This window comes from Papilio polytes, unplaced genomic scaffold (assembly GCF_000836215.1).
Source record: "Papilio polytes unplaced genomic scaffold, Ppol_1.0 DF823399.1, whole genome shotgun sequence".
Taxonomy (NCBI): Eukaryota; Metazoa; Arthropoda; class Insecta; order Lepidoptera; family Papilionidae; genus Papilio; species Papilio polytes.
This window is the reverse complement of record NW_013525805.1, coordinates 1972152-1989551: the sequence shown is the minus strand read 5'-3', so window position 1 is coordinate 1989551 and position 17400 is coordinate 1972152. Positions and strand designations below refer to the sequence as shown.

The following is a 17400-nucleotide window of genomic DNA, read 5'->3' as shown; positions in this document are numbered from 1 at the left end:
TGACGATGGTTTTGGCGAATCTCTTCATATACCGCTTCCAAATCTCAGGGTCGGGACACTCCAGCTTGGAGACCACGTCGAAGCATTGTGTTAGCTGTGTGAAGACATCTACCACGGAGTTGCTGAACAATGCATGCTCGCTGGACTTTTGGAACTATAGAAAAAAAACATTAATTTTGTTATTTCAAACTACATATGATGGAAATGTAATTTCTTTTAAATCTTGTGTAAAACAAAATGATAATATGCTTTATTTTAGACACTTCATCAATAAAACACGTGGGAAGAAAAAATATGGTAACCTTGTTTTTTGGTGAAATTAATTTTTAATATTGAACAAAATGCACCTAAACCATATTTAAATATTGAATTCAAGCAGTTTATAATCACCCCCGTTATCATGTAAAATTAATATGATCTTTGTGTTCTTTGCTAATACTTTTTTATCTTCTTGTGGACTCTTACCCCGTCTCTCTTGTCTCTGTTGAAAGCACCATTGAGATACTCGAGCGATACGTCATCGTTCTCGTTGAGCCACTGCATCACGAAGGGCTCGAACCAGGCCGGGTACTCGGGCACCGCACCACAGTATGGGGGCACATCCTTCACGTAGTTTGTGTGCAGCCATTTCACCTGTTATAACAAGGAAGAGTGAAATGTAAATACTATTTAAAAACGGTGTAATTTAATTTGCTTTGTTTATTTGATTAACTAGCTTTCGCCCGTGGCTGCGACCGCGCGAATTATAAAAAACAAACGTAACGTGTTCTTCCAGACTTTGTTCTACATCTATGCCAAATTTCATCGATATCCGTTCGGGAGTTTAGGCTAGAAACTCAAACAAACACAGAATATACCTTGAAGTGTAGATTCATATAAGCGGAAGACTTGCAGAGCCTGTGCTGTTCGTGCTCCTCTAAAGCGTACTTCATGTCCACTGCGAAGAGAGACCACATCGTTGCTGCCGATAGCTGGAATAATAAAAAAAGTCACTCTTAACTTTTCCTACGACGACTACTACTATTGTAGATCTATATACTTTACTAGTTAACTGCCTTCCACCATTTGGGCTAAAATTAGTTATATCAGATCTTCTAATGAAATCTTACCTGACCAATGTTTAACTCTTGTGGGAACTGATTAAGGACGGGGGCGTAGCTGTTTCTATCTTCCTCTATGACTGACACTATCAGTGCTATCAACTTGTGCCAAAAGTCTACCGAGTCCAGCTGAGGTCCGTGATCAGATGGGTCTCGTTTAGCTTCGTTAGGGTCCACCTGCAAATTGTATACTAAATGTAGTATTAAATCAATTTAGTAGTAGCAGTCTAGTTTTCTTCTTCGTCCTTTAAAAAAGAAGTTGGTTGGGAAGTCTAAGTGGATTTTTAAGAAGAATGTATTGAAAAAGAAGTCATCCTTTATTTGAACTGGCTGATTTTGTTCAACTATTTGCTAATCGTAGAAAAGTTACCTGAAACTCTCTATTGTACAATTCGTAGCAGTTTTCGAAGAGAAACTGGTAAGTTGATCTGAGGCACGCTTTGACGCAATCCTTGACGACTGTACTCGCACGAGGTGGGCTACTTAGTTCTTGAACCTGAAAACAATAAAGAAAATTTGGAACACTCTGTTATTTTTTACTGCAAGTAAAAACATGCCAATAGCACGTATTTGATTATCTTTGACATTACAGGTACCAAAACAGCTGGATTTATGATTTGATAAACATCGTACAATTAACTGTAGAAAGATTTAGAAGCCAACACGTTTTATGGAATTAATCACAATAACCACACATACACAGTATCCAATATTAGTATACCTTCATCCTGAAGAACGTAATACTGGTGAGCAGGTCAACAGTGGACTTGAGGTCCATCAGTTTCTCAGCGCTGGAGGCAGGGAAGTTATTTCGGTACATCGACAGATCGATACGTAGCGAGTTGTGCAGCTGATCCAGTAGTTTTACGAACTTCTCTTTCTGTAATGAATTAGTAGAAGTGTAATTCGATTACCAATAAAATATTTGTATTTATTTGTATTTGTATTTGAAGTTATCATACATCTATTGTACACATTGATGACGAAATGAAAAGATATGAGTGAAGTCAACCAGCCAGCGTGGTTATGGCCTAGTCACCGTTAACTTAAGCTCCGAGTCCCTCAGTGGGGACGTAGTAGACGTAGTGAGATGGTGATGATACATTTATTTAATCAAACAAGATGACGTCTGGACTTAAATATGGATTTGGTTTGCACCAAAACTCTCAGAACCTTTTAATAGTTATTAAGGAAATGTACATTGAGAGACATTCTTAGTGTAGATTTCTACTAAATAATATTAAAGTGATATTCAAAAATGAAAGTAGATAATTCTTAATCTATAACCGGTGTAAATCTAATTGATTTGTTAGATCTGAAAAATGTTGTCTTTAATAAATAATGAATATAATTTAAACAATGTAGAGGTCATATTAAACACGAGTTCCACGGAATGATCTCATCTGCATTTGACCCAGTAACTTGTAATGTTGAGAACAATTAACAAAAGTTTTTTGTGTTGGTCACACAATGAAACTTAAAAGTGCTCATAGTCGCGGCAAGCATTGTTTAAGCTATACCAGTGAAACATGGGGCAAATTAAACAAGCCGTTCATTTAAAGTTTTCATGCAAAATGTGGGGTATTTGGAGAATTAAACGAAAGGACAGAAAACATAAGACGAAGTTTAACTTTAAACGTGTAAAGCAATTTAATTGGTGATAAAATAACTAAGTTTAATGCTTCTTTGGAACGAGAAGATATTTCAGAGTCGTTCATTGTCTGAAGTTTAAATGAGAAATTGTTATTTGTATTGAAATGCGGCATTTTTGCTCGGACGAATAGATCATAGATGGATTTCTCTTACTTTTATGACAATAAGTACTGTATGAGAGTATTTATAAGAAGTTTTTAACGATTAAAAAAATAAATGCGGGATTTAGTTAGCGAAAGTTACCAATAGCACAAACACAATACTAATTTCTTTAAAAGAAATGTCAGATTTACTGTTTTCCTAGTCAGGTTATAAGGGGTTTTAGTTTCATTTTCTTATCACTTACCTAATTTTAACTTACAAAGGAATTAACAAGATTGAATGTGGGCAGCTACAAAGGTAGAGGACGACTGAATTTAGATATGACGGCTGATTGAAATGTACGGAATAGCAGAAAATACTATGCTGACCGTCCATAAAGAAAAGTTGATGAACCTAATATTAACCTTCAACGTATAATTACCCCAAAGTTAGATGCGGCAAATCTATCCGATGCAGAGACCGCTGATGAGGCAGTCGTGTGAGCGTAGTACGCATTGATGTTGGCCAGAAGTGTAGACATGACAGCTGGTACACCCGCGCACAGGTACTTCGTCGACAGACAATGGAAGTGCCTGCAATTGATATCAAATATAAAAAATAAATAAAAGAAACATATCGAAGAACAATTTCATAGATCGTAGCTCTTCAAAATCAATGAAGCAGTTTAGGCTGCAGAAACATGCAGTTCGGTAAAACAATAATAAGCAACAATAGAAATAAACACATTTTTAAACAAATTTCTATTACGAAATTGTCGATCATATCCTAGTTAATGATAATTTTCTATATTTTAGTATATTTTAAAAAGTTCTTAGGATTGTACAATTTTTTTGTAATTCATTTTAAATGTAGGTATTCAAGATTATTTAAATTTGACAAAATAATTGTGAAAAATTACATTTAATCCGTTCAGTAGCGTTAATAAACAGTTTTATCAAAGGAAAATGTACACACGCGTAATTTTTATACGGAAGTGAAGAATTTGATAAATTCGTCTTTCATATTGCACAAGATTTTCTCTGTGATAAATTGTTAAACATACGTCAGGTTTATTTTTCTGGGAACTTACGTCATGGCTTGATAAATAGCCTCTATGCCGTATCTCATGGCGAATTCATCCACGATCTCTTCTGGTATTTCATTGAAGTATATTTTCCATGCATCATCCCCTCTAGCCGCTGGCAATGTGACCGCACCGCCATTCTCTTCGCACAGATAATGAAACAAATTCTCGTGTAGACAGGTATACTGAAACAAAGACATGGCAGTGAAATGTCTAACATTATGTAAGTCTTTATGGAATACGTTTATTACGACATAAAAGGTTACGAGGGAAATTAAAACGCTGGGATAATTTCATTATGGGTATTATAATTTTCTCGGTGTTAACTTTATTGGGGGCTAAGTTAACCTGTTATTAAGACAAATTTATAGCGAACGGTTCTATTTGAAGTAATTAATTTCATCGTTTAATATTACTTTCATTAAACAAGTAATATTAAACAGGGTTTTAATTAAAAATGTAATTTAATATTAATATTAGTCTATACAAATATTATAAAGAGGAAAGATTTGTATTTTTATATTTTTCATTCGCTTTGCCATTTTAGCGGATTCAGGTAGCCGCTTGCTCATTTGCCACCTTACGTTATAAAAAAAAATTTGTAAGTATTGAAAAAACTTAAAAACTACTAGGCCGATTCTAAACATTATTTAACCGTTAGAAAGGTAATTTATCTGTGAGTAAAATAGACTATATATTTTTTGCTATGTATTAATTTCGCGCGGGTAAAGTCGCAAACAACAGCTAGTTTCTAATTTAATGAAATACACTTTTAGCTATCCTTGAAGATTCGTTAACTGAACTCGAATCTTAAAGTATTGTGTTTTATGTATTTTTGTTATTTTTTTAAGTTAAAAATATCCTTGCACATGCGGTATGATATATTTTTAAAAAAATTCCAATGAATTATTGTTTCTGCTTCAAAATAATTCTTCAAACTTCAAGCGAATTGGAGTGTAAAAACAAATTTAATATTTCAATAGCGTCCGACCAATAGTGACGTAGGTTTTAATATTTTGCTCCCCTCGTTGTTGTACTGGTTACAGCTTTTGAAGCGGCACTGAATACACGCGGGAAATCAAAATGTAGACCGAAAATAAATTGAATTTCCACTGGCGTTTGACCCGAGCCGAGCGCAACAGTGATTAATATGACAGATGTGTATTTTCCATTAACCTCTATTTGCTAGCGTTTAGATTATTTGAATACTAGCTGTTCCCGTGCGGCTTCATCCGCGCGAAATTATAAAAAACTTTATTTTATCGTTTACTAGCTGTCGCCCGCGATTCCGTCCGCGTGGAATTAAATAAAACAAAAGTGAGTAGCCTATATGTTGTTCCAGGCTATCCACTACATCTATGCCAAATTTCAACGAAATCGGTTTAGCCGTTTAGGCTACAAAGTCTAACAAACATCCATCCATCCATCTAAACTTTCGCATTTATAATATTAGTATGAAGTATGAAATTTGTCAAATTCTCAATTGCAAATGTCAAAATTACGGTTATCACAATAACCTTGGTTTCTTAATGTTGGCAGCTTGTAGTTTATAGTCCCTTTCCTGCATGAAGGTTTTTTCCAAATTATTTACCCCCTAAGTTTAATAGCGTGAAAATATATAACCTAAAGCGTGTCGTAAGTGTAGGGTTTTTTTATTAAAGAAGGTTTTATTCAAAAATATGCAATGATTGCCGACATTCTACGCCACTAAGTAATGTGTGTTTACGCTTTATTATATTAGTATAGAAGTATAGATAGAATAACGAAATGTCCCGTAGCGATTACACAGGTCACACACGTTAGGTTTGGACGATTTTGACTAAATCATTTGCCTTGATACTTGTTTTATCTGTATAATTAGAATATGAGGAATGTTTATACGAATGTTACAAATAGAACCTACGTATATGATAACAGTTTAAACCTACATTGACATGCATAACTTAAAGAAAAGATGTTACAATCAGAAAAGTTCTGTTTTGTTTTAACACCGGCCATACTTGTCGATTAAAACCGTTTTGCAAACCTAGCATGTGGCACAGGTATTGGATTTCTTTTCGAGATTTGCTAAAAGACTTTGCCACTCTGCTAGTGCCAATATTGAATAGTTTAATGTCAAAAAGATTGCTACCTGTCAAAATTAGTACTAAAAATGAATAACATTTCTGTGTGATACAATGCTTTAAAATATGGCTCTATGAATTTAAGTCTCGAAGGCACTGTAAATAATGACTCCATTATACAAAAATATTCTACTTTCATGAAACTTTTTCATCTTTTTAATGAAAATCATAAATTAAATGACATTCCGAGAACGGAGAATAATTTTTATGGCCGATGTTTTAAGGTCTGTGCGCTATTCAAATATTATCTATACTATTATAATAAAGCGTAAACACAAACTTCTTTGTCGCCAAAGATGTCATCAATTACAGCATTTTTTTAAATAATTCCTTTTTTAATAAAAAGCCCCACACTTACTTAACACTTTAGGCTATATATTTTCACGCTATTAAACTTAGTGGTAAATAAATTGGATAAAAATCCTAATGTGGGAAAGAGACCATAAGTTGCTGCCAACATCAAGGTAGCAAGACTGTCAAGGTTTGTCATGTCATGTCATTTTGACATTTGCAATCGATAATTTGACAAATGTAAACAATAAAATAAAATTTTCACAATTTCATGCTGATGAAGCCGCACGGGAACAGCTAGTAAAGATATATATTTAATAAATAACTTGCCAATCCTAGTTGTTTAAATAGTACTCAATCAATACTTTAGCGTAGAACTAGTAAACGAAAAGATCTTTACTGACAGTCGTGCTAAAACAGTCTTTGGTTAAGTGTAAATTTTAACTGAAACTAAATTAATGGACTTAAATGCTCACCTGACGACTATGTAATACTGAAGGACTACTTAAGTATCGATTTAACTGTGTATACAGTATACAGCGTTAATTTCACCGTCTACGTAATACTGGAGACGGAGACATATAAAAAAGTACGCACGTTTAATCAAAAGGCCACTTCGTCAGGCACGTGCGTGAGTTCGTCACGTTTATAACAAAAAATATGGCGAAGAATGAGTTAAACGAAGCTTTCTTACGAACATAAAACCATTTCATGATAATATTAGCTTCCGCCTGCGACTCCGTCCGCGTGTAATTAAAAAAAAACAAAAATGACGCCTATGTGTTCTTCTAGAGTATCCTCTACATTTATAAAAAAATGATCAAAATACATTTAGTCGTTAAGGCTACAAATGCTAACAAACATCCATCATCCATCCATCTAAACTTTCGCATTTATAATATTAGTATGATATTTACTACTAGCTTTAAAATAAAAACAAAAGTAACTAGCCTATGTGCTCTTCCAAACTATCCTGTACATTAATGCCAAATGATCCGTCCAGCGGTTTATAATATTAATATGACACGATTTAAGCAAGAATAATGTAAAGTATCGATATTGAAATATGTAAAGATCAGTATATCACCAGAATTTTCATAAAAAATTAAGGTTTTAACACGCTATCACCACGTGTGTGGAATAAGACCAGGTATACTATGTTTTATAGAGTTCCCTTTTTGTTTATTTTTATGCATATTTTCATCATTTAAAATTTGTTTGGAAAATAGAGACAACGTAATATGTTTTTAATAATATATTTTGTTAATAGAAACAGTTAACATTTCTGTGCTTGGTCGTTATTTACGTTTAAATTCGTGTTACTTTTAAAACATCATTTTAATTTTCTTTCCGTGCTTTCAGATTTTAGTTTTCTTTTTCAGCAGTATTAGACTCGACTCTTATTATTTATTTACGTTTTGCCGCAAACCGCAACCTTTGCATATAGCGTCGCTAAGAAAATACTCCAGATAAAAACAGGCATGTATTAACCTAGATTTTTTTATAAAATGACTATAAAAATAAAAAAAACTATCTTCATATATGTTATATTAAATAAATGTTGAGTAAAAAAAGTAGAAAAACTGACTTATTATAGGGCATTCTGCTAAAAATACTCTAGTTATGACCGCACACAAACTTTAAGTGAATACTAAGGGTTAATGTAATCTTTTTGAAGGAGATATTTAAATATTAGAGAGAGATATCGCAACCATAATTATAAAATTACCAACACTACAACCTTATTCATACAATAGACTTCGTGATTTTTTTTATAAATAATGTTTTTTAACTATCAACAGTAAACTATTTGTTAACCCTTAAAAATGTCAGTGCAAAAGATTTTTAATTTGTTTCACATAAACATTATCTTATAACCTTATAGCGTTCGCCCACGACTCCGTCCGCGTGGAATTAAAAAAACACAAGTGAGTAGTCTATGTGTTCTTCAAGACTATCCTCTACATCTATACCCAATTTCATCGAAATCCGTTCAGACGTTTAGGCTACAAACTCTAACATCCATCTATTTATCCATCCATCTAAACTCGCATATATAATATTCTCCTCCTGCCTCCTGAAACGTAGTTGTTATAATTAGTTCAGGAGACAGAGCCCCAATGGATTTTGTAAAAAAGTTTTTTATTTTATCTAATAAAGAGTTTTTTTTTTAATATTACGAGTAGTATGATTTACTAGTTTTTGTAGTATTGATTAGTATGGTTTAATTAATAACGATCAAATTGTATTACGAGCGCGTTGCGGTACGATGATGTAGCGAAAATTTGTCACCGTTTATATTTTAGGCCGCGCTCGCTTTTGCATTCGAAATATTGATTCAGACAGGAATTGACCTTTCGAGTAGACTGGGAAATGGGTCTCACAACTTATACAGCTAAATTTTACTCAAATCAGAAGAGAATTTGAAATAAGTTTAAAGTGGTACTTTGGAATGTCTTTTCGTTCAAATTTTGTTTATCAAGCAATTCATCAATATTAGGTCACTATATGTCCCGAGGGGCTCAGAGCCTACCTAAAATTAGGGTCTAGGCCATAGTGAATCACGCTGGCCCAGTGCGGGTCGACTTCACATATATCTTTGAATTTCTTCGCCGATCAAGCATCACGATGTTTTCAATCAAACAGCTGCTGTATACTCGTTTGAATATCAGGAGTAATTGAAGAATAACTTTTGTTAATTAATAACCTTTATATTTTGATTTTGCAACCGACTCCGTCAGCGTATAATTAAAAAATAAACAAAAGTAGCCTATATGTTCTTCCAGACTATCCTCTACATTTATACTAAATTTCATCGAGATCCGTTCTGCAGTTTAGACTACAAACTCTAACAAACATCCATCTATCTAAACTTTCGCATTTATAATATTAGTAAGAGAAAATTTGTATAAATATTAAATCTCAAATCTCAAATCCCGTTGAATTCGTAGCAGTTTATCAAATTAAATTTTACGTGGACGGTATTCGAGTCGTGTTATACATTCTTATGTGTGTTTAAGGGAAACAATGGTACGCGGTCTGTTTGCATTATCCTTTTCACATGACCCTTGTCGTATGTATACCGCACAGGTTGGCGTTTATTTAACCTTCTTGCTATTTTTTGTGATATGAATTCAAAGTAAATTCATATTTACATATCCCCGTAGGCTTAACAAAAATGTGATTCCGAACAAAAGTCGTCAACTGTTTTTTTTTAAATCGAATATAAAATTTTCTGTTGTTGAAAGGTTTATATTGGTGTAGTCTATTGTTTAAATTCTCAACTTTGTCTACATGTTAGATTTATCTGAATGATCCGAGTTACTGTTTTATCTGACAGATAAAACAGAGCGTGTATAACCTAATGCAAATTTTATTTGTGTCATTTCATTTGTAGAAATCGTAAAAATATTCCTTTTAGCAAACTTTTCCTTGTATTGTGGTCCAAATAAGATCAGAAAAATATACGCACACAATTCCTAACCGAATCACGCCTAAACTTTGATAAAGGTTGTAATATTGCCTAGGTTGCTGGTGAGAACCATAACTTGCGAAAGTTATAGTAGCAATGACTTGGTATATCAATAAAAAATTTCACGACCCTAGGCGTGGTTTCTTATTTGTCCTGGAACGATGGTAAAATATTGTTGATCCATCGTAAATTTACATTACGTCACAGATCTGAACAGAGGTTGTGTTTTGTTAAAAGGTATAAAACAAATTATTATAAACAAACAACTAAATGCACTAAAACACCACTCAATAGCTTTATTATTCCATGTATGGATAATATTTAATTACCTTATTATCTTACTCACTACCCTTAAGTAGATGCTAATAAAATTGTATAATATACTAGGAAAAGTGAAAAAAAAAATATATACTTAAAAAAAAGTGAGTAGCCTATGTGTTCTTCCAGACTCTCCTCTACGTCTATACCAAATTTCATGGAGATATGTTCAGTCGTTTAGGCTACAAACTCTAACAAACCTCCATCCATCAATCTAAACTATCGCATTTATAATATTAGTAAGATGTAAGAGTAATCTACACTAAGTAAACTTTAAGTGACTACTAAACGTGTGTATAGCATACTAGTGTTTCGACATCAATAAAAAATAAAAATCAACCAAATTAATCGCTTTTCCTTACAACTGTAATACCTTTTATTTCCATTAACACTCGCTAAGCCTAACGTCATACCGTTAACAGAATTTCCGCGAGAGTAAATCCATTTATACTCGCTTTTTAAGGAATCTTAAAAGATCAATTAAATTAAAACGTTCTATGCAACAGTATTTAAATCTCTGTCTGAAATAAGAATACGGCTTATTGTTAATTATGCTGGTATGAATTTACATGCCAGAATAGTTGTACAGAAATAAAAAAAAGAGTCAGATGTTTTTAATTTTTTTTTACTTTTAGTCTCATCGTCATATTAAAAAAAAATATTTGAATCTTAGTTGTAGCCAATATTACTCAGGGATAATTCTAATAATAAAATATTTGAAATCGGTCCTTAAGTATTTAAGGTTATCAGTTTAAAGTATACAAACATCTATTCATCTTACTAATCTTACTAATATTATAAATGCGAAAGTTTAGATGGATGTTTGTTTGTTAGCGTTTATAGCCTAAACGGGTGAACGGATCTCCATGAAATTTGGTACAGATTTAGAGTATAGTCTGGAAGAACACATAGGCTACTTTTCATCCAGGGACTAGTTACGGTTCCCGTGGGAATTATTAATTTAGTTTTTTAATGTTTACTCGATCATTCTGCAACGGTGCAACATATCTTATTGAAATTTGGCACAGATATAAAACAAAGTCTGGAGTACACATGGAATAAGCTTCATCCCCGAGAAATGTCCGATTCCCGAGGGAGACGTAGCTTTTTGTAATTTGTATGCTTTCTAATACCATGCGGACGAAGTCGCGGGCATCAGCTCGTATATCATATTAGTATAGAAGAAAAAAACAAAGAAACAGATCACTTGATGTTTTTTACTTTGTTGAAAAATATTTAATTAAAAGTTTTCTTTTCAATCTTACCTTTACAACTATTTCACAAAGGCTTTATTCTCATTGTTTCAAGACTTTTTTAATATAAACAATAGGTAAAAATATAGATATACATACAACTATAATTCCGAGACTGAAAAGAAACATCAAGTTAACCTAATATTTTTCGTATATAAAAACATAATAAACTACAAACTTACTAATCCAGTTTTAATGATATTTAGTTACTTATGAAATGCATAAACTCCCGTCATATCATTACGAACCATGTCTATACTATTATAATAAAGCGTAAACATACACTTCTTTGTTGCCTAAGATGTCAGCAATTACAGCATATTTTTGAATAATTCTTTTTTTAATAAAATACACACTTACGCCATGCTTTAGGCTATATATTTTCACGCTATTAAACTTAGGGGTAAATATTTTGTATAAAAAACCTAATGTGGGAGAGAGACCATAAGTTACTGCCAACATCAAGAAAGTAAGATTGCCAAGTGTTGTCATGTCATGTCATTTTGACATTTGCTATTGATAATTTGACAAATGTAAACAATAAAATAACTTAATGCGGATGAAGCCGCACGCGAACAGCTAGTATATAATAAAAACGCGATCTTTCCAAATTATCAGTAGTACAAAATTCTTTAAATAACACAACACAAAGAAATCCATTCCACTTTTTCCAATCAACCTTATTTCATGATAAACGTCAATAATTAGAGCTCGCACTCTTTTGATTAAACTATCGCAGAACTGTTTAATCACGTTTATTCCTATGAGCTTAATGGAGGTCTCGAACTCGAATTTGTGTGTCCAAAACAGTTGAATTGGCTGCAAAACAATCGACGATCGCACAACAGTTAGTTTAGGTAAAAGTGCGCCCGTTTTTAGTGTTACGTAAAAACAAACATGAAACGTGGTATAAGAATTGTGAAATAAGGAAAACGGAAGAAAACAGAAGATCTTGAGGCTGCGAGAGTCGATCGTTAATTACATTCATTGTTGGGGCAACGGCACTTTGTACCCTTTATTACAGTCGTTGGAGTTAACTTGAACGTAAGTCGTTTACATAATACAAACGATATTTTTAGCGATAGCAATTCCCTTGTAGCATTCTTACAAGCGTTACAATTTACATCCTTATCCATTTTACGAGTATATATCGTAATAGTAAAAAACAATAAACATTGACAATGGAAGTAATAAAAGTATCAAAACGTCGTTGTTTCCTAACCTTTTTTTTTAAATTTCGAACGCAAATTCATGAACAGAAAATTAATACAATTAAGCAATGGATAACGGCACTTACTTAAACGTCGACTTTTATTTAAAAAAAAAAGAAAGAATTTATTAGGAGTTCAACTATTTATACATATATGATATTTTTCGTATTCCATAAATGATTGTTCAATAAAAATATAAAGGTTATAATTTAAATTATAATAAAGCGTAACCACGCACTTCTTTGTTGCCTAAGATGTCAGCAATTACAGCATATTTTTGAATAATTCTTCTTTTAATAAAAAGCCGTACACTTACGTCATGCTTTAGGCTATATATTTTCACGCCATTAAACTTAGGGAGTAAATATTTTGGATAAAAACCTTAATGTGGGAAAGAGACCATAAGTTGCTGCCAACATCAAGAAAGAGAGATTGCTAAGATTTGTGAGTTCATGTCATTTTGACATTCGCTATTGATAATTTGACACATGTAAACAATAAAATAAAATTTTCATAATTTCATGCGGATGAAGCCGCACGGGAACAGCTAGTAATTTAAATAAATGGAAAATCATACACTAAATAAAACGCATGAAACAATGCTATAATAAAAACCCGTTGTTCCAACTTATTCCTACGAGTCCCTGAACACCTATACACTTATAAAAAGGAGATAAATTAATTTTCACGAGAGAATCAACCCCTGCCGCCATCTTGAAGAATATTCTCAAATACTTCCCTGAATTAAGCACTCCTCGGAAAGGAATAAATGGATTAACTGTACTTTCAAAGGGAATATCTTATAAGGGGATTTCAAATTTTGTATTTCTCATTTTTAAGCTGATGAAAAATTAAATTAACGTTAATTAAATACAAGATTTTAAGGACAATCTCGTTTTAATTTTCTATATAGTCATATTTTTCAAGCTCCTTAAATAAATAAATAGCAATCATAATAAAATAACAATTTGCATTAAATTTTACTTTTCTATTGCACAAGTACTGAAACGACATTTAAATAAAAGCGTCCTAATTAAGGCCACACTTTAACTGAAAATTCCATTAAAATATTAAAACAGAATGTAAACCGCGCTTACGCAGTAATGTGTTTGAGATTTGTTCCAAAATTCGGCCGTAAGTCTTGTAGTTTCGTCAATGTAGATAGGTAACTAAATAGTTCAAGGATCTATGTTTAGGGATTTCAATGTTAATTGAATTAGTTTTAGTCGTTATGTAAATTTATTGCTATCTCTGTTTCTGTCATAGGAGTAAAAGTGAGGATGACATGTTTGTAGCCGTAGAAACTTCTTACGGCCCCTTTTTAACTCTTTTAAATAAACTTTTTCTACAGTTTTATTACTATAAAGGTCATAAAATGCGTGTTTTATCATCGCAATGCTACAGCATTAATTAAAAACGCGGGCAAAAGAAAAATAACGCATAAAACCTCGCAGTACTCCCCGCGTTTGCATTCTTCTATTATTGCCCGCACTATTCACTATTCAATTGAAAATGTACATATCTTTGTATTTAAATGTTAGAAATGTACATACAAATAAAAAATGCAAAGGCCAGGTAAGACTGGTTTTTGAATTACAATTTGATCACACTAATATTACGAAGAGGAAAGATTTGATCATTTACGTTGAGATTACATTACTGAAGTGATTTCAAAAATTCTTTCACCACAGAGACCTGTAATAACATTGGCTGTAATAGGTGCGACATGGGAAGTGTATGGATGTGTCAGAAAAAAGACGTACATTCTTACAAGCGAAGCTGAATGATTGATGGATTCGGACTCATATTTAAATGGTTGTTTAATTAGTATCTTAGTGTAGATAATTTCTTACTAAACGCTAACGATCTTCCCTACTGATTAATTACTCCGTCTGGTTGAAATGTTATAATGGAACATCAACCGATATAATTTTAGTTTAATAAAATAAATTTAAATAAATAAATATGACTTTCATTGCCACAAAAACATGCTACAAATAAAATATACATACATCAATCTTAAAGCTAGTAAAAAAAGAAAATGTGGCGAAAGGCGGCTAGCTCAGCTAATGCAGAGACAGCGCAGGCTGTTCCTGCGCTGGTTTTCAGCTGGCCCCTTTACAACAGGTTAATTACACAAAAGTTGGGTAAAACCTTGATAGAAATTGAAAAAGTAAATAAACAATAAAAAAAATCATATATAGTGATTAAATATTAAGGTTATAATTTTAAGTTTAAAAAACTAGGTAATATAACATATTAATCGATATTTTGCAAGAGAAAGAAAAAAATACAATTTAGTAGAACAGTTCACCAATTAATGCTTAACAATATAAAAATCCGTTTAGAGTTAAAGTCAATTGTTCCAAATGAGCGTTCATTTAGCCGCCCGTTTAATGAAGAAGTGCATTGTTAAATATTCCATTAAATAGAGCAATTTGATTTAACCACAGCCTGTGATTAACGAACATTTACATACAGGTAACAAAGACTAAAGTTAATTCACTAATTTCGATAGACGGTCCGCACAAAAACATTGCTATCTCAGCTATTTCAAGTATAATGAAGAGGATGGCAATGTTTTTAATCAAGTTTTAGGGACACCTACGTGTGAGAAAAACTGATGATCATTTTAGAGAAAAAAATCAAAACATAAAACACTGGCAGCACGGAAATTGCTTGCCTTTTACAGCCTTAAAATACCTCTAAAGAAAAAAACAATAGCTTGCGTGTTAAAGTAACTTTAAAAAAATGTTGCATTAAAAATATAACATGTTTGCCCTAATTATTTTAAAAGTTATGACGCAATGTGACCACAATATTATAACATTGTAACAAGAAAAAAATAGTTTTATACGGCAGTTAATCAATACATAGTGTTGAAGTTATTTTTTAACATATTACGGAATCAAAATATTAAGATATAAACGTGGACCCCCTATTGGAATCTCTATGAATCTTTGCATAGATTCTACATCTATGCATAGTCTATTGCATATCATTGGCTGCACCATTTCTTTAATGCTGTGCAGACGAGTCGCAAGACATTTTATTCTACAATACGTTTTCGATCATTAAATCGATTGTAAGCAATTATATTACAAAGTTCTATCATTAAAACATATCGTATATAGCAATTAGCAAACTAATATAACGTCAGGGTTACAACAGCTGCGACGTAATGACAATCTATCAATTATCACATTAACCGTGGGTTTCCACGGTCGGACTTCCAAGCGACAAAAACTCATGGCAAAATAATTCTTAAGAATTTCAAAGAATAATAAATCAATTATTCAATTTTCACATTGAAATTTTTTCAGTAAAATAAAATGTTACAGTTTGGTTGGCGACCCTGAAATCGTGCTGTTTGCAAAATCATGGCGTCGACTATAATTTAAAAAAGAATAAAAATAAACAAGGAGAAGAAGAAATAAAATGCTATGTGATTAACTCTTAATCACTATGTACTGTATACAGTGTGAACTGCATGTACATTTAACTACCAAAACGGAACGCTTCAAAATCTCACTCCGGTCGAGATTTGACCCAGTAACCGGTGGCAAGTGTTTATATTTCGTATTTAATGTTAACAGAACTACAAAATGAACGCATCATTGAAATATCTTTTTTAAAAACCGACTTTAATAAGGTCACGTCTAACTATCATAAAGAGAAGTGCACTGCCCCATTTCTGGAATGGTTTTGTAAAATGTAAATATTTAAATAACGTAGCTTATTCCGAAACATCTTTTTTACAAAAATAAATCTTTGAATTTCAACGAATAATTAAGTAAGCAATTTTTTGTTTTAGAGTTAATCGTTTTATAGTTTATGGATCTTCAAAAAAAATGGGTTAAGTTTTGTGTGACCGCCAACTTTTCATCAAGCTTAGAGTAAGAATTCTCCAGTGCTATGTCTGGCCTGTCTTGTTATACAGTAGCGAAGCCTGGACACTGAAGGTCAACCCCCGGAAGTCTCTTGAAGCCTCCGAGACATGGTGTTACCCTAGAATACTACGCATAAGCTGGACAAAGAGGATTTCAAATGAACGAGTACTACCACGCATCGGCAAAAAACGAGAATTGTTTTCAAATCGTCAAAAAGAGAAAATTTGCATATTTGGGGCATGTTTTGCGACATGAAAGATATGAGCTTCTCCAACTAATTATGATGGGCAAAGTCGCAGACAGAAGACTCGTTGGAAGGAAAAGGAAATAATAGCTAAGAAACATCCGGGAGAGGACAAGTATCGCCAGCGTCGAACAACTTTTTCGCTTGGCACAGGACAGGGTGAGATTCGCTGAGCTGACAGCCAACCTCCAGTAATAGAGAGGCACTAGAAGAAGAAAAAAGTTACACTATCCTGGGTTAGCAGTCTACGGACGAAGCCAAATACGTTTGTTGGTCGACGTTTGTTTAAAAAAGAAGTTAAATAATTGAGTTTTGTTACTTTAAAACTTATAGGGCGTTGTAGTCACTTCTACAAAGTCCCCTGTAAAACAAATAAATAAAAAGAATGATTGTTTTATTATAACTGTTGTAAATAGTTTTTAGATATATAGGTTATTTAATATTAGTTTTCCCTATCGTAATTTTAAAAAAAACAAAGCTACAACACAGAGTAGGTTTTCAATTTGTCGTGGTACAGATTAAAATAATTTACTATTTATTTTATGAACATACAATATTGCTGACGGTTGATCCACATGGCGATAAGCTATCTATGATCAATTTGCGTGCTCTAAACATAGATTGATATGAAAAATTCTAGGCTATTTAATATTCAAAATTATTTTTTTTTCTAGCTTTAA

At 32.6% G+C, this 17400-nt stretch overlaps 1 protein-coding gene across 1 annotated transcript in view; it reads right to left on the bottom strand.

Annotated features, from left to right (window-relative positions):
• The window catches only part of LOC106104848 (protein unc-13 homolog A-like), a 48411-nt gene that overhangs the window by 7285 nt on the left and 23726 nt on the right, over nucleotides 1–17400 (bottom strand). The window contains exons 12-18 of the mRNA XM_013285024.1: nucleotides 3925–4103; nucleotides 3277–3427; nucleotides 1822–1980; nucleotides 1471–1596; nucleotides 1110–1277; nucleotides 858–971; nucleotides 466–633 (exon numbers count right to left, since the gene is read on the bottom strand). Of these exons, the coding sequence (XP_013140478.1) occupies nucleotides 466–633; nucleotides 858–971; nucleotides 1110–1277; nucleotides 1471–1596; nucleotides 1822–1980; nucleotides 3277–3427; nucleotides 3925–4103 (1065 nt within the window). The remainder of the gene's footprint in view (nucleotides 1–465; nucleotides 634–857; nucleotides 972–1109; nucleotides 1278–1470; nucleotides 1597–1821; nucleotides 1981–3276; nucleotides 3428–3924; nucleotides 4104–17400) is intronic.